This window comes from Dipodascopsis tothii (genome assembly GCF_038497935.1).
Source record: "Dipodascopsis tothii strain CBS 759.85 unplaced genomic scaffold V1510scaffold_12, whole genome shotgun sequence".
Taxonomy (NCBI): Eukaryota; Fungi; Ascomycota; class Lipomycetes; order Lipomycetales; family Lipomycetaceae; genus Neoaidaea; species Neoaidaea tothii.
Window position 1 is genome coordinate 338,213 of NW_027117996.1, and position 19,341 is coordinate 357,553.

Sequence of the window (19,341 nt, forward strand, 5' to 3'; positions counted from 1 at the left end):
CAACCGATCGACCGCGCCAGATGCGGTTTCAGTGACCTTGTTGTGAAGTTCGAGATTTGCTTTTTTGGTGTTGATGTGGTTGGCCGGAGAATTAGTATGACGTCGCGCCAGAAGCGAGAGATAACGTCGGTCCGGTAGCCAAGTCTGCACCGCGGCAGCGCTGTCGGGCTGGAAACGCTGGGGGGGCGGGCTGGAGAGGCGCCTGGGGGTGTGGTGGAGAGCTCAAGCGTCGTTGGTCACGTTGTAGCCGCTGGCAAGCTGACAGGTGATAGCACAAAGTGCAAATGCGGAAATATCCGCAGCCAAGCTGCGGACAGCACCACGCCTCACCGGCAGCCGGCCGCGGCCGCTGGCAGGTAGCGGCCGGTCCGAGCGCGGCGTGTGCGCGGTTCCTGGCGGCCGGTCGGGCCACGCTGGCAGGTCGGCCGAACAGCGCGGCGTGCCAGTGTGCGTAGGCCGGATTGGCGGCGACCACACGTGGCGGTCGCCGCGGCGCACAGCGAACTGGGGCGGGTCGCCGCCGGCGGTAGCCCGCCGCCTGGCGCTGGCCGAGATCAGGCTGGCGACCGGAGGCTGGTTGTGAGCCGCACGATGTGCGGCTCGTCCGTGGGCGCCTTTGCGGGGACGCGCCCAGCGCCGATCGCGCAGGGCCGGCCGGCTGCATGTGCGCCGATTTGTGGCGGCCACGCGCTTGATACAGCCGCACGGGATGCGGCGGCGGTCGCCGGAGCAGCCGCGCCCCCTAGGCTGCCGCCGGATCGTCCGCCGTGCCCCTGCGGCTATATGCGCGCCGGTGGCTATATATCAGCCCCTGCTGCAGACGGCTGCAGGCGGCTGCAACCCTGTCACAGGCCGGCGTGACTGTTGTTTGTGCGTTGCACGCCGCATGCCGTGCGGCTCTATCAAGCGCGCCGTGATCCGGCCGCCCGGCCGCCAGGCTGCGCCCGCACATCATGCCGTCGTCGCTGTTGTCCGTCGTCCGTCGGCCGCACCTCCTGTAGGCTCACTGAGCAAAGATATGTATTCAAAAACGCCATCCATAAAGTACAAACGTAGCATTCACGCGGGGCCGTGGGGCCGCGGCCCAGGCCGTGTTGGCCCGGTCCGCCGGCATCCCTGAGCGAGCGGGGCGCGCAGCGCGGCAGCGTCCCGCGCGATGCAATCAAGTGCGGTCCAACCCGGCCTCTATGAGTCCATTGGCAGGGGCTGGGCGTACTGCAGGCCCATGGACAGGTCAGGCAAGCCGTCGTAGGCACTCAGGCCCATTCCCTGTAGGCCGTGGCCCATCGAATAACCCAGCGAGACCGGCGGCGGTGCCGACACGGCCGCCGGCGCCACGGACGGGGCGGCCACCGAGGCCTGCGGCCGCGCCGTCGACGATGCTGCGTACTCCGTGCCTGCCGCGCCCACCGAATCCACGCCCAGCGAGCGGAAGTAGGACGTGAAGTCTGCCGGGATGATGCCGTTCTGGGCCGCAAACAGGTCCGTTGCCGGCTTGCGGTCGCGGTCCTCGTCCACACGCTCCACGCGGTCCGGCGGCGACGATACCGAGCCCGTTTCGCTGCCCTCGACGCTGCTCGCACCGCACGTCTTGCACGGGTACTTGTGTTTGCCGACGGCGTAGGCTACCAGCTCCTCGTCGTCGTCGCTGTCCTCGGTCGGGTCCTCGCCCACCACGCTCGCGTAGTTCTTGAGCCAGTCGCGGACCTGGCCGTCGCCCCAGCCCAGCGTCGATAGCAGCACACGCAGGCGCTTGTTCTCCTCGACGACGCGCCGCGCCGTCCGCTGGATCTGGACGTTCACCTGCAGGCCTTCGCTCTGGCAGCCGCGGATCTTGGTCTCCAGGTCCAGCACGTATTCGCGCTTGCGCGCCCGCGACCGACGCTGGTTCTCACGGATACGGGCCAGGTGGGCCTCGCGCTTGTTCTCGTCCATCTGGCGTCAGCTGTGCCGTGGGCCGCCGTACCTCCGTTCTTGCCACCGGTCGTCTGCGCTCACTATCGAGGCCCAGGCTGCGTACTCTCGCAGCGCTCTCTCGTCTTCCTGGCTGTGGCCGTGGTCCCGCGTACTGTGCCTGCTGTACGTGCTGTGCGTGCTGTGCGTACTGTGCGCGCTTTCTCCCTGCTGCTGCTGCTGCTGGAGGTGCTCTGGGTCCTGCGGGGGGGCTATTTGTCACCGCGGCGGTTGTCTATTCCCGACTTTGAGTGGGAAACCGGCGCCCATCTGGTGTAGTCTTTGCCATGACTCCGCCACTACATAAGCACCGGCCCGAGCAGGACTAGGACCGCGCGCTGGCCGTCGCCGGGCGGCCGGCCCGGGCCCCGACCTGCACGCAGTCCCCGGCTGCGGGCGCCGAATCCGGCTGCCCCGGTCGTCCTCTGGCCCGATCGTCAGCTGCCGGCGTACCGGCGCGCTCTCGGGCATGGTGCCGCCGCGTGGCGCCACCGCCCGCGGCCTCTCTACTGCGCGACCGTGCCGTGCGCCGTCCAGCCTGGTGCCTCCGGCTGGCTGCCCGAAGCGTGCAGCTGCGCCGTGCGGCCGCAGCCCGCGGTCGCAGCAGCTGCATTCCCGCGGCTCCGCGGCCACGCAGGCCTGCCTCGGCGTCTGGCCGGCCGCTGGCGGCTACGCGGCTGCGCCGAGGCGGTCGGCGCCCGGGCCAGGCCCTTTACACGACGGCGAGGTCGAACACGGTGCCCGTACCCGCGTCCGGGCGCGGCCATAGGTACCGTTGCCATGGCACTGGTTCCTTGCCTCCGCCGTACCCGCCGTACCAGTCCGGTGTTTATCGCCTTATCGGTGACATCTAGCCCTAGCCCTCTCGCCAGGCGCGCTCAGTCTGGACGCAGCTCCTCCGCGGACCTAGCCTCGCATGACTAGGCCACCTGCGGACTAGTGTAGAACCGTCCAGATGATCGGGTACTACCGCGCGGTGGGCACGCAGACCCGCGCCGACGCATCTGTCCCAGCGCGCGGTCGGGTACCACCTCGCGCGGCTGGAGCCCATCTGGCCTGTCTTTTGAGAGATTCTATTAAGACTCTAATGAACAAAACGTCCTCAGTCGTCTGGACAAATCCACCATGCCTTCCCGATCCTAACCGAAGTTCCAAAAAGTTGAAAATGTAATATACGAAAATTAAATGCGCAGCTGCTCGCGTGCACGCGAGCAAGCGGTCCGCGGCCGCCGGGCGTCCGCCGACAGCGTGCGCCATGCATGAGTTCAAAGCAACTGGCGGTGCCTGTGGCGCCGCCAACAGAAAGCGCGCTTACTCGGCCGCAGCAGCGATCGTGCGGTTCAGGGTCTTGGACAGAACGTGCTCACGCATAACGGCGCAGGCAGCGACGACCAGCAGACCGAGGAAGATGCAGAAGTAAAACACGCCGTGGAACGCGGCGAGGTACGACTCCTTGATGGGCATCACAAACTCCTTGGGAACGTGCTGGATCTCCTCGACCGAGTCCAGGACACGGCCGATGATGTCTTCGGCGTCAGGCCCGACAATCTTGTCCGACAGAGTCGACTTCAGCACGTTCTGGAAGATCGACGAGGCGATGGCGACACCGACAGTCGAACCAGTGCCACGGAAACCGTACTGGATAGCGGTCGTAACCGCCTGAAGCTCGGGGGGCACGGCCGAGATCATGGCAATCAGCGAGCAGTTGAGGACGCCGCCAAAGCCGAAACCCGCAAATGTAATGACAGCCATCTGGATCCAGGGGCCGGTCGTCAGCGAGAACTGGTTGATGAGCATGCACGAAATGGCCATGATCACAGCGTTGGTGACCGTGAACCAGTAGTAGCGGCCCGTGGACTTCATGATCGTGCCCGAGGCCAGCGCACCAGCCGCTGAGCCGAGGAAGTTGGGGATGATCGAAGTGCCAGCCTGGGTAGGGCTGATGTCGCGGACGGCAATGAAGTAGATGGGCAGGTAGAACAGCTGCGAGAAGTTGATCATCATGATCAGCCAGTTGGCGAACGAAGCGCCAAACACGGTACGGTTCTTCAGGAGTCTAATTGGGATGATGGGCTCGCGAGCGACGTACAGCTCGATGTAAGTGAACGCGCCGAGCGAGACCAGGCCGAAGAAGAACGAGAAGATGACCGTGAACGAGCCCCAGGGAACGTAGTTGCCGCCAATGGACAGGGCAACCAGGAACAGCACGAGCGACGAAATCAGCGTGAACGAGCCCAGGAAGTCGATGCGGGCCAGCTTGTCAGCAGTCGCACCGTGCGGCACCTTGAGGTTCAGGTTGAAGAAGATGGTGATCGACGACACGATGACAAACGGCACCTGGATCAGGAACGCCCAGCGCCAGCCCAGAGTGTCGGTAATGTAACCGCCAAAGACACCGCCAAGCGAGGCGCCGGCGTTGTAGATGATCGAACCAATTCCCTGCAGCATCGAGCGCTGGCGCAGCGGAACCATGTCGTTGAGAGTAATAGCGCTCAGCGACGTCAGACCAGCACCGCCGATACCGGCGATAATACGCGCGAAGACCAGCACCCAGACGTTGTTGGCGAGACCGCACAGAGTGCAGCCGATAGCGAAGCACACGTTCGAGAAGATGAGACCACTCTTGCGACCGTAGATATCCGACAGCTTGCCGTACAGCGGCTGACAGGCCGAGACCGCAATGAGGTACGCAGTGGCAATCCACGAAACCGACCGGAACTCGTGGAACTCCGACGAGATGTGCGCCAGCAGCGTGGCGACGACCGTGCCATCGAGGGCAGCGAGAAAGACGCCGATGTAGAGCGAGCAAAAGATGATGGGCAGCGACTTCGCGTCAACCTCCTCGACCTCGTCAACAACCTCGTTCTCGTTCAGCAGGCGGACGGCCTCCTCGTCGTCGAGCATGGCAATCGCCACGTTGGTGTCCTGTTCGTCGGCCATTGATTCTATGTTGCTGGAGGGGTCCGTCGAGACTTCCTTAGGGAGGGATGAGTTGGATGCTACGCGACACTGCTGGCTGGGGATGCTCTGCAGCGACGGCCGACCGACGGCTTATATACGGCTTGTTCTATCGGCCATCTACTATTCTTGGCCTGCTGAGTTTTTCGCCCATCCCGTGCAAGGTTTTTCTGTCTATACTATCCTATTGCTCTGTCGGGGATTTCCTGAAGTTAAATGAGCTGCACTAGTCCCAATATAGTTCGCCTTAACGCATGACACAGATATAGGGCCGTACACAGTGCGTTATGGTGCCAGACCGAGCGGCGAGCGCCGCTTTTCACCTAGTGCCCCCGCTCTATGGAACCCAGTTGGCGGACATTAGCGGATTACGGATGGGTGGCAGTCGCTGGGGATGGCCTAGGTCGCACAGGCAAGCTTAGGGCGCAAGATCTGACTAAAGTTCTGGGTTCGTCCGCATAGGCCACACCCGAAAAAATTTTCTAAGCGGCGTCGGCCGGACGGCGGCGGCCGGTGGTGGATGGATAGCCGCGCGGCGGCGGCCGGTACTGAGGGCGAGGGCGGCTGTCATACGCGAGGCATCGACGATGCCGTGCGGCTGCTTCCTCCCCCCTGACCGGTGACCAAGAGCCTGGCTTCTGGGCGTGCTGCGGCCTGTAGATAGCAGCCGTCCGCTGATAGGACTGTCTCAGGTCCGATCGTTGCGACGTGCAGGCGCGTCCTGAGACAGCCATTCCCTGAAACATCACAGGCGGCTGACCCGGCTAGTCCTGCTCTGTCAGACCGCCGGTGGCGTACGGCAGTCCTGCGTCCGGGCGGCGGCGCGGCGGCGGCCGCTGCGGCACGCCGGCTGTAGGTACTGGCAGCGGCCCAGGGCCGCTGTGGCGTCTGTGGCTGGGCCATGCCGCGGGGTGCAGACGGCGCTATCCGATGCGCCTGCATGCTGCCATTGGCTAGGCTCGGTCATGAGCGCGGCCGGCGGCGCCACCACCTGGAGCGTGCGGCGGGCGCCGTCGTCGTCCTGCGCGCGCTGCGCCCAGCGGTCCAACTTGCGCGGTTGGCCATGCACTAGCCACACTAGCTCGCTGTTCTGAGCACAGACCTTCCGGTGGCCTACTCCGACTGCTAAGCCACATCTTGAGCGCGTCGGCTTTGTCCGTGCTTGCTAGCTCGATAGACATTAACCTGCACACTCGCGGCCAAGCCAGTTTTTTTTTACCTGCCGCCGCTTGGGCTATACTCTAGTGCTCGGGATCGGCCGGCGGCGGCCGGCGGGGTCGGTACGTTGCAGAAGCGAGCTGCGGCGGGATGCTGGCGCGGATGCTGGCGACCGCAGCCGGACCGTAGTTGGACCGCGGACGAATATGGGCCGCTGCCGGCGCGCCGGCGGCCAGTGGCCGGCGGCGAGCAGCCCCGGAACACTTTGGAGCCGTGCACGGCCGACCCGAGTTCGCGTTCGGCGGCGCCGAGACGTGGCTTGCCGCGCGCCGCGGGCCGCGGGCGGCGGCCGACCGCCGCGTGGCTTGTCCGACGCACCTGTCCTTCTCCGACGCACCTGCCAGCGGTTGCGCTATGGTGCGTGCTAGCCATAGACGCGGCAGTGGCTTTCGGCTGTCGGCCAAGTCCATGCCACACACTCGATGGTCCCTTGAAGGCGCGAATGGCGTCAACCGTTGTACGCGCTTCACCCATGTGCTTGTTGAGCTTAATGACCGGCTATGTCCGCTGGGAGAGTATAGACGCTGCACGTGCGCCACAATGTGGCGCACGCGTGCTTGCGCGGTTCCTGGCGTCTCGGCTGCGGCCGAGTGTCGGCTGCGAGTAAACGACGAAGCGGACGTAGGCGCGGACTTAGTAAACTGCGTCTAGACAGGGAGGGATATGGTCGGACCGAGGGCCCACCGGACGGTCGCGGCTGGACCGGACCGGGAAACGATCAGAGTGCGGCTCGGACCTACCGGTGAGGGGCTAGCGGCTGTTAAGACTACCACTGTCCAGAGACTCACCTGGCCTGAACGCGGTAGCCGACGCACCCGGTCATGGACTGGCGACGATGGGGGCGGAGGGGGGGTTGTGACGTAAAGTCTACCGCCTGTCCCCGGCGGGGATCTATGAACCGGTGACTTGAATGCCGAAGCGTGCGCGGACCTAAAGCCGTGTGATGGACTGGCGTCCACAGGTCCGCTCACGGACCCCGGTCCGCAGGCAGCGGACCGGGTCCCGACGGAATCCATACACGGAGATGGTCAGATCACAGATCCGCGATCGCGGCTGCTGCGTTGCAGCTGTAACCTGCGTGTCGGCCCGCACAGCCGTCTGGCTGCATAACCGGCCCATTGGCTTGGGCCATCTGCACGGCGGCTATTCGTAGCCCCTGTGGATGCGATGCAACGGTCTGCGTGCGTGCCATACTGGGTATAGCACACCGACTGCAAGCGGTGTCTCAATGCGGCCGTAGCGGGCAGCGTATCTGCTGCCACGCTGGTAGTAGCGGCACTCACTGATCGCGCACAGACGGGCTAGCCCAAAAACGATCGGCGGACAGGCGTCTTGCACACCGACCAGAACGCGGTTGCGCAGTTCTATCGCAGCGCCCACATGCCACACTTTGTGGCGCAGCACCTGTCAAGCCACGCGCATACCTCCCACGCCGGAACAGCACCAGCGCTGAAAGGGTTACCCGCATGTGTCTCACGTGGCTTCGCTCAGGTCCCAAAACTCTAGGCGAGCTCTACGCAGGCAACTCGCCCCGATATAGTTCTACACTTAGATTACAGCGAATGTACACACGGTGCGCCGGCGCAGACGACTAGTAAGGGCGCCACTCGTTCTTGTACTGAGTCGACTCCTCAAACAGGTTCTGGTTCTTGGTGAACCACGAGGTCTCACGGCGGACGTACTGGCCGAAGCCCTTGGCGCCGGTGACGGCGTCCTTGTCGGCGTCCCAGACCACCGAGCCACGCAGGAAGGTGTAGCGCGGCCAGTTGAGCATCTCGAGACCCTCGAACGCGGTGTAGTCGCAGTTGTGGTGCAGCATCGAGTTGGTGAGCTTCTTGGGCGCGTACTTGCCCTCGGGGTACCAGATCACCAGGTCGGCGTCCGAGCCGGGAATGATGGAGCCCTTCTGGGGGTACATGCCGTAGAGCTTGGCGGTGTTGGTCGACGTCAGCTGGACGAAGCGCTCGATCGAGAGACGGCCGGTGAGGACACCAAAGGTGAAGAGCAGCGGCAGGCGGGTCTCGATACCCGGGATACCGTTGGGGATCAGACGCCAGTCGCCGCCGGGCTTGCCCGAGTCCTTGATAGCAACGGGCTTGCCGAGCTCCTCGTCCATGCGGAACGGGCAGTGGTCGGACGAGACGATGGTGAAGGTGCCGTTGCGGAGACCGTTCCAAAGGCCGTCGAGGTCCTCCTTGGTCGGACGCAGCGGCGGCGAGCACACGCACTTGGCGCCCTCGTAGTTGGGCAGCTTGAGCGTGTCGTCCGTCAGCAGCAGGTACTGCGGGCACGTCTCCGCGTAGATGGGCAGGCCCTTGCCCTGGCCCTTGCGGATACGCGTGACAGAGCCCGGCGACGAGACGTGGACGAGCAGGATGGGCACGGCCATGACCTCGGCGAGTGAGATCGCGCGGTTGGTCGCCTCGTGCTCAGCCAGCGACGGCCGCGAGCGAGCGTGCGAGTACGGGTCGAGCAGGTCGAGCTTCTCGAGCTCCTCCGAGAAGAACCGGATGATGTCGATGTTCTCGGCGTGGATCATGGGCGTGATGCCCGACTTGCGAGCCTTGCTGATCGTGTGCAGGATCTCGTAGTCGGTCAGGGCCAGGCGCTCGTACGTCATGTAGATCTTGACACTCGAGACACCGAACTCGGAAATGAGCGTCTCGAACTCGAGCAGGCGCTCGGGCGTGGGGTCGGTGATGATCAGGTGGAACGCGTAGTCGCAGTACGAGTTGTTCGTGGCCAGGTCGTGGTAGTGGCCGATGACGTCGGCCAGCGTGTGGTCGGGGCGGTGCTTGTGCTGCATGGCGAAGCCGATCATGGTCGTCGTGCCGCCGGCAACGGCCGAGCGCGAGCCGCTCTCGAAGCCGTCCGAGCCGCGGTAGGGGTAGTCCTGGCCACCGGGCGTGTTCTCCTGGTCGATGTGGACGTGGCCGTCAACACCGCCGGGCGTGATGTAGCCGCCCTCGGCGTCGATGATCTCCTTGGCCTTCCATCCCTTGAGCGACGGCGCAATCGCGTAGATCTTGCCGTCCTTGATGGCGATGTCGCCGGGGAAGCACTCGGAGGCCGTGGCAATCTTGCCGTTGATGATGAGAGTCTGTTTGTCAGCAATTGCCGCCGCCGCAGCCACTTACGTCGAATTCAGTGTCCATCGTGTAGTTTGCTGCTCGGGGCGAGAGGTGGTAGCGGCCAGGAATTGGCCCACCGGGTCTATTTAAACCATCCCACCTATCTAGCTTTATCGCCCAACAAAGTGGAGCCAATCCAGGCTACGCTCATAATCTAATCTACCCTGGGCGACTCACGCCGGCAAGCCCGCCCACGCTGGGCGCCGGGCGGCCGCGGCCGGGGCCGCGGCCGCGGCGCTGCTAGCCGGCTGTCGTTGCCTGCGACCTGGCCACAGCCGCCTAGCGACAGGCCTAAAAACGCCGTGGCGCTGCCATCCACCTGGCACCCCGGCGCGCGGGGTCGGCTGGCAGTCGCCCACGAGCCGACTCCTCCCGGCGAGCGGGCATGCCGTTAGCCGTGCCGTTAGCCGTATCGCTATCGGGCTATCGGTGCCGGCGGGGTGCGCTGCTGGTGGTCGGCGCGGGCTGCGCTACGCGTCGCACAGCCCACCGGTGCTGGGCGCACTGCCGGCCCCGATTGGCCGAGCCCGGCCCTCCGCACCGGCGCCTCGCGGGCACACGTTTTGCTGCAGAGAGTCATCGAGAAGCGCCGACGATAGAGACGATAAGCCGAGTCGGGGCTAGCGCGCCTGTCATGGCGTGCACGTGAGTTTTTGGGTGATGCTCCGGTAAATTCACCCAGGTGTCACTCGGCGAGTGGTCTGACTCAACCGCTCACGTGAGCAGCCAACCGCGAACCGCCTATAGCCATTACTAAGCTCGACAGACATTTTTCAGCCGATAGCGGCACTTATATTGCACCCGGTCCTCAACGCTTTCAGGCACTCGCCACGAACACACACGTCGGACACACACCCCACGCTGCTCCAGGACACTACACTGACTCCGTGCGCTTGTACGGTACAGACGGAGAGGCGACGGATCGGCTCAAAACACAGCCAAAATGAGCGCGATTCTGTCGGAACAGGACCTCAACGACTTCATCACCCCGGGGCTGGCGTGCATCAACCCGGTGGCCGTTCAGAAGGATGCGTCGGTACGTGTGCGCACGCTCAGCAAGACTAACAACCGCAGGCAGGCGAGGTCGAAATTCAGATCGGCGCCAACGGCCAGCCCATGGAGGTCTCGCTCGACGGCACGCAGGGCAAGCAGCTGACGGCTGCGCAGATCAACCTGTCTGACTGCCTGGCGTGTAGCGGCTGCATCACGTCCGCCGAGTCGGTGCTCGTGTCGATGCAGTCTCACGTCGAGCTGCTGAACGCCATCGCCGCCAACAAGGCCAAGGACGCCACCGACGACACCCGCAAGGTCTTTGCGGTCTCGATGGCGCACCAGTGCCGGGCATCACTCGCGGCCGCGTACGGTCTGCCGCTGGCGGCCGTCGACGCCAAACTAGGCACGCTTTTCCGGGACGTGCTCGGGTTCGAGTACGTCGTCGGCATGGAAACCGGTCGGCAAATCTCGCTGGCCGAGTGCGCGACCGAGGTGGTTGAGCGGCAGGCCGCGGCGGCCAAGAAGCCGGTGCTGGCAAGCGCCTGCCCCGGCTGGATCTGCTACGTCGAGAAGACGCACCCGCACATCATCCCGTATCTGTCCGCGGTCAAGTCGCCGCAGCAGATCACGGGCTCGCTGCTCAAAAAGCTGGTGGCCGAGCAGCGCGGCGTTGGCCGCGAGCGCGTCTACCACGTCAGCATCATGCCGTGCTTTGATAAGAAGCTAGAGGCGTCACGCGAGGAGTTCACGGTCGACGGCGTGCGCGACGTCGATTGCGTCATCACAACCAAAGAGATCGTCCAACTGCTCAACCAGGAGGGCGTCGACTTTGCGACGCTGCCCGAGCTGGCCTCGTTTACGGCCGCTCGCGCCGACCTGGCGCCGGCGGGCTGGCCCGCGGACGACTGGGACTCGAACGAGGGCTCGTCGTCCGGCGGGTACCTGCACCATGTCCTGGGCGCTCTGCAGCAGCAGCACGCAGACGCCACTCTCGAGATTGTTGCTGGCCGCAACGGCGACATGGTCGAGTACAACGTCGTGGCCGGCGGCGCCGTCGTGGCGCGCGCCGCCCAGGTCTACGGCTTCCGCAACATCCAGAACCTGGTGCGTAAGCTCAAGCCGGCCAAGGCCGGCCGCGCCAAGGTTGTCTCGAGACGCGCCAAGGCCGACACAGTCGACTACGACTACGTTGAGGTCATGGCCTGTCCCGGTGGCTGCATCAACGGCGGTGGCCAGATCGAGGCCGCCGACGCGACCGCCCAGAAGGAGTGGCGGAACCGCGTCGAGGAAGTGTATTTCCAGATGGCGCGCAGCCACGTCACGGCCGCCGGCGCGCACGCGCTCGTCGCAGCGCTGTGGGGCGAGCCGGCGTCGCTCACGCGCACGACGTACCGCGCGGTGGAGAAAAAGGAGCTGACGGGCGCGGCCGCGGCCGTCACCATCGGCTCCGCCTGGTAGCATAGCATTGTACAGTTTTGGACGGAGTTTGGGATAGACAATCGACTGCAACTATTCACTGACCGCTCGGCGGGTCGGGCCGGCCGTCGGGCCGGTCGGACCGGCCGCCGGACCGGCCGGCGTAGCGCCAGCCCTGGGCCTTAAAGGCAGGCGGCTGTTCGGACGCGCGCGGACTGGGTCCGCGCGGACTCGGTCCGCGGCCGCCGCGACCCGGACCGCGGCCGACCGCCGGACTCGACCCGCGCGACCCGCCCTCGGGGGTACCCGACCCGGACCGCGGTGCCCGCGGCCGATCACCGCGGCTGTGCTCCGCCCGGTCGTCCTTTCCAAAGATCGACTCGCGGACCTGGCGGTACTTGAGCTCCTTCTCACGCCGCAGCCGCTCACGCCGTTCGGTCTCGGTCTCGCCCGAGTCGTCGGCTTCCACGGGTGCCGCCGCCGGCGCTTCCACGGGTTCGTTCCGCTTGAGGATCCGTAGCTGCGGCTTGTAGACTGTCCGACCGGCGGGCGCGGCCACCTCGTACGTGCTGCCATCAGCAGCGCTCGCGACTCTACTCACGGTGCCGGCGGCGGGCGCTCGCCGTTGAAGAGCTCGTTGATCTCGGCCGTGTTGCGCGCGATCTTGACGCGTTCGTCCGTCTGCGGTCAGCGCCGCGGCCAAATCACTTACGCCAGTCTCGGAAGACGACCAGTCGTCGCCCCACGGGTCCTCACTGGCCATCGTGGTGCGCGCCGACCTGAGCCTGGATTGGAGCGGGCCTTGGGGTGGTGCGAAAAAGACGACGACGGAGCTGTCCGAGCACTAGGTTGGGTCTCGGCTACGGGGATACCGCGCCGCAAAAGCGGCGGCGACGCAGCGGCTACGGCGGCCGTGCCGGTGATGGGCTGTACTGTCGCGAGCTGGTGCCGACAGTCTGGGGTACTGCAGGTGGCTTGGCGGTGTTCGGTGGAGCACGTCAGCCGCATGGAGTGCGGCGTGGCCTGCGGCGCTGGTGCGACACCGGATTCCGCGGCCGCGGCTGAGCCGCCACTGGAGTCCACTGAAGTCCACTGGGCGCTGGCAGGTCACCGGAAGCCGATCGTCCGCTGTCGTGCAGCGGCTACGGCCTCCTGCGGACCGCTGGCATTGGTCGTCCAACACGCTCCAGCGGACCCGTGCTCTCTCGGCCATCCGCGACCACCTCCGCTCTAAAGGTCTATACAGTCCATTACTCTACGCCTATCCCAAAAATACAGCTAGCAGGACCACAGTCAAGATGATGGCCAGAATGATAAACAGGCAGCAGCACTTGTTCCGAGTGCTCTTCTGGTACCGCGAGGCCTTGGTGAGCTCGGTGGACGCGTTCTGCGTGTTGACGGCCACGTTGGTGATGTTGGACTCGATGTTGTCGATGAGCACGCCCTGCTCGGTAACCATAGTGCCCAAGTCGCGGAAGATCTCGTTGAGCTCGGAGATGCCCTGCTCGATGCCCTGAATCTCGATCTCGCGCTCGGCGATCAGCGAGTTCTGGAAGTCGATCTCCTGCTGGCTGACAACGTCGTACTGCTGCTCTTGCAGCTGCTGGGGAGCCTGCAGCTGCTCCTGCAGCAGCATCTGCTGCTGGCCGAAGCCGCTGTCGGATGGCGGCGAGAGCAGGTCGGTCGTGCCAGGGGCATGCGTCTTAGCCGCGACCACGACCTGGCGCTGCTTCTCGGCCGACAGCCGCTGGACGGACTGGAAATCGGCCAGCAGCGACGTGAACTCACGCGACAGCTTCTGCTGCGTGAACTTTTGCGAAGGCTGCCGTCAGTGCTGCCGCTTGCGCACTTACCGTGACGTCCGCCCACGTCTGCAGGTGCTTGACACGGTCGCCGAGAACCTTGCACAGGTCGCGCGTGTCGTCCGTCAACCGCGAGACCCGCTCGCGGACCTCATGTGTGTCTTTCTTAGTGCCGACGACGGCCAGCAGCCGGTGCAGCGTCGAGATGTTGGACGTGAGCGTGAACAGCTCGTTCGACAGCTCGTTGACCGATGTGTCGAACTCGGGCGAGTCCGAGTACCCGCCGCCCTGGGGGCGGGACGTCAGGAACGACATTGATCCTCTGTGTTCGAGTGGGGTGTGCGCTTCCGAGCTCGTGTGGTCGCGGACGGCCGAGTATTTGTACCGGGGAACGGGATGGCGAGCTCAGGTCCACAGAGAGGGCCGATGTAGACGGCTGCAGCCGCGCGGCGTGCTGCTTGCAGCCATAAACGTGCTGCACCACGCCACTTGCGCGCTAACCGCCGCGCCCTGCCACAGCCTGCCCGATAAGCCGCCACAGGCTTTGCAAACCGGCGCCGCTCTCGCGCGGACCGCCCGCGCGCGCAGAGGCGAGGTTCTTTGTGCCGGGTCCTTGGGCGCCCGCCGGACCAGTGGGCCGCCGCGTGCGCGGGGCCAGCCGAGCCCGACTGGGTCCGGCCCTAACCCTTTCAAGTCCGGCCATGGCCGTGTTCGCCTGGCTGCACGCAGACGGAGGCCAGCGGCTGCCGGGCCGGCGAGCCGTACGCCCTGGTGACGGCGGCCGGCACAAGCCGGCCGCAGTGCCGGCTGGGCCACGCGTCGATCTGCACGATGGCGTGGGGCCGCAGCGTCGGACTCGGCCGACGTAGCCTGCGCGGGGTCGCCAATGCGGCCGCCGCTCCTCACGGCCCGCAAATCGGTCCGCCACTGCCCGCTGCCGGTCGCCGCAGGTACGCGGCGTCTGGCCCTGGCGGCCGCAGTCGCCCCGCGGTCGGGCAAGTCCGCTACGGCTGTCGCTAATTAAGGTTGCCGCCGCCGACGTAGACGGCTCCATACCATCATGACCGCAGCAAAGAGCAACATCCGCCGCGGCACGGTTGCCGACGTACCCGTGATTCTCGTGAGTGCCTGCCGTAGTGGCGCTGACCGCAGGAACTCGTCAAGGCCCTTGCGCTGTACGAGAAGGAGCCCGATGCGGTCCTGGCTACCGAGGAGTCATTGACCAAGACACTCTTCGGCGACGTCCAATACGCCCGCGTCTACATTGCTGAGACGGACGATGGTGTGCCGGCTGGTATGGCCCTGTACTTTTACAACTACTCTACGTGGAAGGGCAAGCCGGGTATTTACCTGGAGGACCTCTTTGTGAAGCCCGAGTACCGCGGTCGCGGCCTCGGCGGCGCCCTGATTGCCGCCTTGGCCGAGGAGCTGATTGCCATTGACGGCGGCCGTCTCGAGTGGTCGGTAAGTACCTGGCGGGGACGAGCTGACGTCAGGTGCTCAAGTGGAACACGCCGTCGATCAAGTTCTACGAGTCGCTGGGCGCGCGCGCCATGGTCGAGTGGGATATCATGCGTGTGGATGGCGACAGCCTGGTCGAGCTGGCCAAGCGGTCGCCCGGAGTGCGCGAGTAGAGGACTGGGGACAGAAGCGGCGTGCTGCGGCCGGCCGCGGTCGATTAGACACCAATGCACGACGGTATTGTCGCCAAAACTACTCCAATAGCCGGCTGGGGTGTGCCTCACTGGGAGCCAGTACCGCCGTCGATTGTAGCCGCCAGAGCCTAGCCGGGCGATGTGCCGGGCGGCCTGTAGACCGCCCGGTTGGCCGGCATGCTTGGCAGTCGGCCGACCTGGTGTGGGCTTATTTACGACATTTAGCGACGCGCGTTTGCGACCGCACGAGCCACACTCGACACCGCCACGACGTAAACGCCCCCAGCTTCACCGGGTCAGACGGCCGTCCGGCGTGCGGACCACGGACTGCCTACCCGCCACTACGCCTTCTGCGGCTCGCCGCGCTCGAGCGTTACTGCGCCACACACGCATCCGACACAGCTATCCGAGCGTTCGAACGTCTGTGATCGAGTCACAGGTCTATCAAACAACCGCCACCGCACCTGGCCAATCAGCAGGGCTCTCAACACGCAGTGTTTGATAGCCCCAACTGGACGGCGGCCATCAGCAGCCAGCAGCGTCGGCGGCAGTCGACCGCGGCGGGCGAGCGGGCGAATTGCGTGCGGACGTGCAGCGGGCCGCAGCACGGCGCAGGCACCGGGGCGCGCGCCGCGGCCCCGCCGGAGCAGCGTCCGCAGGCTGCATACGCCACCGACCGCCGCACCTGCTGCGGCGCGTTCTACACGCGAACAAGTAGCGCGCCAGCCACGCGCCGCACAGCCGCAGGCGGCGGCGACAGGTCACGTTGCCGCCACGCGGCGTCGCCGCGGCCGCTCGTTGTTCTCGTCCGTCCGGATCGGTACCGACCGGCGGTCGACCGCGCCGCGCGCGCCCGCGCGCCCGCCAACCGCCTCGAAACGGACCTGAACCGAAGATCTGTGCGTGCGCCTAGCCCAGTTGGCCCAGTGCGCGGCTGCGGCTGCGGAATGTAGAGAGAATCACGTGACCAGCGCGTCCGGGCTAGTTGTGACTGGCGAAACACGTCCACCCGCATTATTTGGCGAGTTCACGTCCTCTCAAGGCTCGTTCGCAAGAATTTTCCTTGTCCGCCGCCAGAGCTGAGGCGCCTTCGCAATCGGGCATCCACCCCATCCTCATCCATCCTCGTTCCGCGTGACACGAGGGCGATCGTGTGTTTCCGACGGCGCGCGCTGCAGCATCCACCATGTCGGGCTATCCGGGCGCAGAGCACCTGGGCCAGTCGTTTCTCAGCGCCTCGTCGCGTAATTCGACGCCGCGGGAGACACCTCCGCCGCCGCAGCGGATAGGCATGCCCAGCGTGTCCAACATTTACACGGTAAGTGGGCGCGGGCGCGGGGAGCGCGCGGCGCGATCGACCGGGGCTGACACACAGGCGGTCTACTCGGGCATCGCTGTCTTTGAGATGATGGTCAATGGTGTGGCCGTCATGCGCCGGCGCGCAGACTCGTACCTGAACGCGACGCAGATCCTGAAAGTCGCAGGCATCGACAAGGGTCGGCGCACCAAGATCCTCGAGAAGGAGATCCTCATCGGCGAGAACGAGAAAGTCCAGGGCGGCTACGGCAAGTACCAGGGCACGTGGATCCCGTACGAGCGCGGCCGCGAGTTCTGTCGGCAGTACTCGGTCGAGGACCTGCTGCAGCCGTTGCTGGACTTTGACGTGCGCACGGCCAACGCGGACCAGACGCCGACCAAGGAGCAGGCCATGGCCGCCCGCCGCAAGCAGCTCTACGCAGCCGGCTCGCTCGGAATGCCGCCGTCACTGCCGGGATCGATGATGGCCACGCCCTCGGGCTCGTTTGACGCAGTCCAGGCGCACCACGCGCACTCGATGCCGTCTCAGGCGCACCATCACCTGCCGGTGCCGCCGTCGTCGGCGGGCTCGACGTCGTCCATGTCGTCGCAGCACCTGATGCAGCCTGGCCAGGGCCCGCTCATGTTCCACACGCGTCCGCTTGCGCGGCCGTCGTACGTCGTCGAGGCGCCCGACATGGGCCCGGCCGTCGCCGGCCGTACGCAGACCCAGGGCACGGACATGACTGGCGATCTGACCGAGGCTGATGAGGCCGACCCCAAGCGGTCGCGACTCGACCAGATCACCTACGACGGGGACACTCGCGACGGCGACAAGCACAAGGAGAGCACTCTGCCGCCGCTGGACGAGTCCAACACGGCTACGTTTGAGCAGTCGCGCGAGATCTTGACCCAGATCTTTCTGTCGAACGAAGTGAGCGGCGTTGCCCAGCTGTCGGATCTGGACGCCATCCAGGGTCTCGAGATCGATGTCTCGATCGACGACGCCGGCCACTCGGCGCTGCACTGGGCCGCCGCTCTGGCGCGCGTCCAGCTCGTGCAGGGCCTGGTCGCCCGCGGAGCTGAGCCGCGCCGGGGCAATTACGGCGGCGAGACAGCGCTGGTACGTGCCGTGCAGGTTACCAACAGTCTCGAGCAGGGCTCGTTTCCGCAACTGCTAGATATTCTGTACCCTGCTATCACGCTGACAGACCGCGCCAACCGCACCGTGCTGCACCACATTGCACTGACTGCGGGCATCCGCGGGCGCAGCGCGGCCTCGCGGTACTATCTCGAATGTCTGCTGGAGTGGATCGTCCGCCGGGGCGCGAGCACGCACAAGTCGATCGGTCTTGGCCGGTTCATGAGCGAGGTCGTCAACGCGCAGGACAAGAACGGGGACACGTCGCTGAACATCGCCGCGCGGATCGGCAACAAGAGCATCGTTCAGCAGCTGATTGAGGTCGGGGCGGACCCGAACATTGCCAACCGCGCCGGCCTGCGGCCGGTCGACTTTGGCGTCGGCAACCTCACGGCGACGCCAGTGTTCCGGCACCCGCCCGGGCCGCTCGTACCCGAAGCCGTCGTGCAGAAGAGCAAGGACATCCTGTCGTCGATGGGCACCATGCTGGCCGCGCTTGACAAGGACTTCCATGAGGAGCTCCAGAACAAGCAACGGACGATCGACACGCTACACACAGATTTACGTGAGGCCACGGTCAAGCTGTCCGAATATCGGCGCCGCGCCGACACGCTTCGCGAGCAGACGAACCGCATCAACGAGATCCAGCAGCGCAGCCGCAATTTGGAGCAGGCCATTGCTGAGGAGGAGAATTGGTTCAAGTCGGCTGAATTCCGCGAGTCGGAGCCCGCTCCGGCGGACTCAGAGGATACCCCGATGGCGGACGCGGACACGACGATCGAGGCTGAGGCCGACCCGGACGCGGACCGGCCGTTCCGGGTCGAGCTTGTGGTCGAGGAGATCGCGCCGGCGCCGGAGGCCAAGAAAGAGTCCGCGCCGGCTGAGGCTGAACCGAAGCCGGTTGAGGAGAAGCCGAAGGAGCCAAGCCCGGCGAACAGCGTGGCGAAGGCAGACGAGCCCAAGCCGGCGTCTCAGCCGGAGACTACTGCAGAGGCTCCCGCGGAGGCTGCCGCAGAGGCTCCCAAGGCGGATGTCCCACAGCCTGACGATGCGCCCAAGGCGGACGAGGCACCCAAGGTCGACTCCGTCGCTGCGGACGCTATCAAGACCGAGGCCACGTCCGCTGCGGACAAACCCGCCGAAAACAAGCCCGCACACGCACCCGGCACACCGGCCGAGTCCAACGGCCTCAACGGCGACGCCATGGACATCGACGCGGCGCCGCCCAAGTCGCCCACACCCATCCCCATCAAGAAGTACTCGGTCAAGGGGCCGGCCCCCGACATCCCGGTGCTCAAGGCGCGCATCGCGGCCTACAAAATCAACAACACGCGGCTCAACGGGTTTGCCCAGGGCCTCCGCGGGCGCAGCTCCGACCTCGAGGAGAAGTTCCGCAAAGTCGTCGCGCTCTGCACCGGCGTCCACGAGAACCGGATCGACTCGCTCCTGGAGGGCCTCGTGCAGGCCGTCCAGAGCGACCCGGCCGAGGTCGACATCGCCCGCGTCGCCGGCTTTCTCCGCAACGTCGAGTCCAACTAGCCCGGGCGCACATGTACGCACGCACGTCGAAACGAAGCCACCCAGCACATTGTACAAATACTCACGATCATACACATGTCTCACGATTCGCGGATTCGGCCAGGTTAGACATCTTTGTTTCTGCTCATTTACTTTTTGTTTTATTTATTGGCACGGGTGTTTTGTATGATTTACACAGGGTTTCGACATCATGGGATATGGGGTCTGTATTTTATGTAATCTATATTTTGATCTAACCG

General features: G+C 65.4%; 7 protein-coding genes across 7 annotated transcripts; 3 read left to right on the plus strand and 4 right to left on the minus strand.

Annotated features, from left to right (window-relative positions):
* Nucleotides 1-1,003: 1,003 nt before the first annotated feature.
* On the minus strand, nucleotides 1,004-2,326 carry V1510DRAFT_416001 (uncharacterized protein). The gene is made up of 2 exons (XM_066933686.1): nucleotides 1,967-2,326; nucleotides 1,004-1,935 (listed from the first exon to the last, which is right to left on the minus strand). Exon 2 carries the CDS (start codon nucleotides 1,933-1,935, stop codon nucleotides 1,186-1,188), a length of 750 nt encoding a protein of 249 aa, XP_066789433.1. The 5' UTR covers nucleotides 1,967-2,326; the 3' UTR covers nucleotides 1,004-1,185.
* A 679-nt stretch (nucleotides 2,327-3,005) lies between these two features.
* Nucleotides 3,006-5,003, minus strand: V1510DRAFT_416004 (major facilitator superfamily domain-containing protein). Its single transcript, XM_066933687.1, has one exon. It carries the CDS (start codon nucleotides 4,891-4,893, stop codon nucleotides 3,265-3,267), a length of 1,629 nt encoding a protein of 542 aa, XP_066789434.1. The 5' UTR covers nucleotides 4,894-5,003; the 3' UTR covers nucleotides 3,006-3,264.
* A 2,619-nt stretch (nucleotides 5,004-7,622) lies between these two features.
* Nucleotides 7,623-9,435, minus strand: V1510DRAFT_416010 (uncharacterized protein). The gene is made up of 2 exons (XM_066933688.1): nucleotides 9,267-9,435; nucleotides 7,623-9,229 (listed from the first exon to the last, which is right to left on the minus strand). The coding sequence occupies exons 1-2, from the start codon at nucleotides 9,282-9,284 to the stop codon at nucleotides 7,721-7,723; spliced, it is 1,527 nt and encodes a 508-aa protein (XP_066789435.1). The 5' UTR covers nucleotides 9,285-9,435; the 3' UTR covers nucleotides 7,623-7,720.
* Nucleotides 9,436-10,044: 609 nt separating this feature from the next.
* Nucleotides 10,045-11,739, plus strand: V1510DRAFT_119228 (Nar1p). The gene is made up of 2 exons (XM_066930256.1): nucleotides 10,045-10,296; nucleotides 10,335-11,739. Exons 1-2 carry the CDS (start codon nucleotides 10,204-10,206, stop codon nucleotides 11,709-11,711), a joined length of 1,470 nt encoding a protein of 489 aa, XP_066789436.1. The 5' UTR covers nucleotides 10,045-10,203; the 3' UTR covers nucleotides 11,712-11,739.
* A 1,161-nt stretch (nucleotides 11,740-12,900) lies between these two features.
* On the minus strand, nucleotides 12,901-13,930 carry V1510DRAFT_416018 (t-SNARE). The gene is made up of 2 exons (XM_066933689.1): nucleotides 13,523-13,930; nucleotides 12,901-13,491 (listed from the first exon to the last, which is right to left on the minus strand). Exons 1-2 carry the CDS (start codon nucleotides 13,784-13,786, stop codon nucleotides 12,931-12,933), a joined length of 825 nt encoding a protein of 274 aa, XP_066789437.1. The 5' UTR covers nucleotides 13,787-13,930; the 3' UTR covers nucleotides 12,901-12,930.
* Nucleotides 13,931-14,389: 459 nt separating this feature from the next.
* On the plus strand, nucleotides 14,390-15,185 carry V1510DRAFT_119310 (acyl-CoA N-acyltransferase). Its single transcript, XM_066930257.1, has 3 exons — nucleotides 14,390-14,576; nucleotides 14,624-14,935; nucleotides 14,968-15,185. The coding sequence occupies exons 1-3, from the start codon at nucleotides 14,532-14,534 to the stop codon at nucleotides 15,103-15,105; spliced, it is 495 nt and encodes a 164-aa protein (XP_066789438.1). The 5' UTR covers nucleotides 14,390-14,531; the 3' UTR covers nucleotides 15,106-15,185.
* Nucleotides 15,186-16,136: 951 nt separating this feature from the next.
* On the plus strand, nucleotides 16,137-19,340 carry V1510DRAFT_119386 (uncharacterized protein). The gene is made up of 2 exons (XM_066930259.1): nucleotides 16,137-16,444; nucleotides 16,502-19,340. Exons 1-2 carry the CDS (start codon nucleotides 16,313-16,315, stop codon nucleotides 19,100-19,102), a joined length of 2,733 nt encoding a protein of 910 aa, XP_066789439.1. The 5' UTR covers nucleotides 16,137-16,312; the 3' UTR covers nucleotides 19,103-19,340.
* The last annotated feature ends 1 nt before the right edge of the window (nucleotide 19,341 follows it).

Excerpts from the sequence above, each read along its gene's own strand:
- V1510DRAFT_119386 (XM_066930259.1), top strand. The coding sequence starts at position 16,313 with ATGTCGGGCTATCCGGGCGCAGAGCACCTGGGCCAGTCGTTTCTCAGC. Across the intron at positions 16,445-16,501 it reads GCGTGTCCAACATTTACACG|GCGGTCTACTCGGGCATCGC; the intron begins GTAAGTGGGCGC and ends GCTGACACACAG.
- V1510DRAFT_119310 (XM_066930257.1), top strand. The coding sequence starts at position 14,532 with ATGACCGCAGCAAAGAGCAACATCCGCCGCGGCACGGTTGCCGAC. Across the intron at positions 14,577-14,623 it reads GCCGCGGCACGGTTGCCGAC|GAACTCGTCAAGGCCCTTGC; the intron begins GTACCCGTGATT and ends CGCTGACCGCAG. Across the intron at positions 14,936-14,967 it reads GCGGCCGTCTCGAGTGGTCG|GTGCTCAAGTGGAACACGCC; the intron begins GTAAGTACCTGG and ends AGCTGACGTCAG.
- V1510DRAFT_416004 (XM_066933687.1), bottom strand. The coding sequence starts at position 4,893 with ATGGCCGACGAACAGGACACCAACGTGGCGATTGCCATGCTCGACGAC.
- V1510DRAFT_119228 (XM_066930256.1), top strand. The coding sequence starts at position 10,204 with ATGAGCGCGATTCTGTCGGAACAGGACCTCAACGACTTCATCACCCCG. Across the intron at positions 10,297-10,334 it reads CCGTTCAGAAGGATGCGTCG|GCAGGCGAGGTCGAAATTCA; the intron begins GTACGTGTGCGC and ends TAACAACCGCAG.
- V1510DRAFT_416018 (XM_066933689.1), bottom strand. The coding sequence starts at position 13,786 with ATGTCGTTCCTGACGTCCCGCCCCCAGGGCGGCGGGTACTCGGACTCG. Across the intron at positions 13,492-13,522 it reads AGACGTGGGCGGACGTCACG|CCTTCGCAAAAGTTCACGCA; the intron begins GTAAGTGCGCAA and ends CACTGACGGCAG.
- V1510DRAFT_416001 (XM_066933686.1), bottom strand. The coding sequence starts at position 1,935 with ATGGACGAGAACAAGCGCGAGGCCCACCTGGCCCGTATCCGTGAGAAC.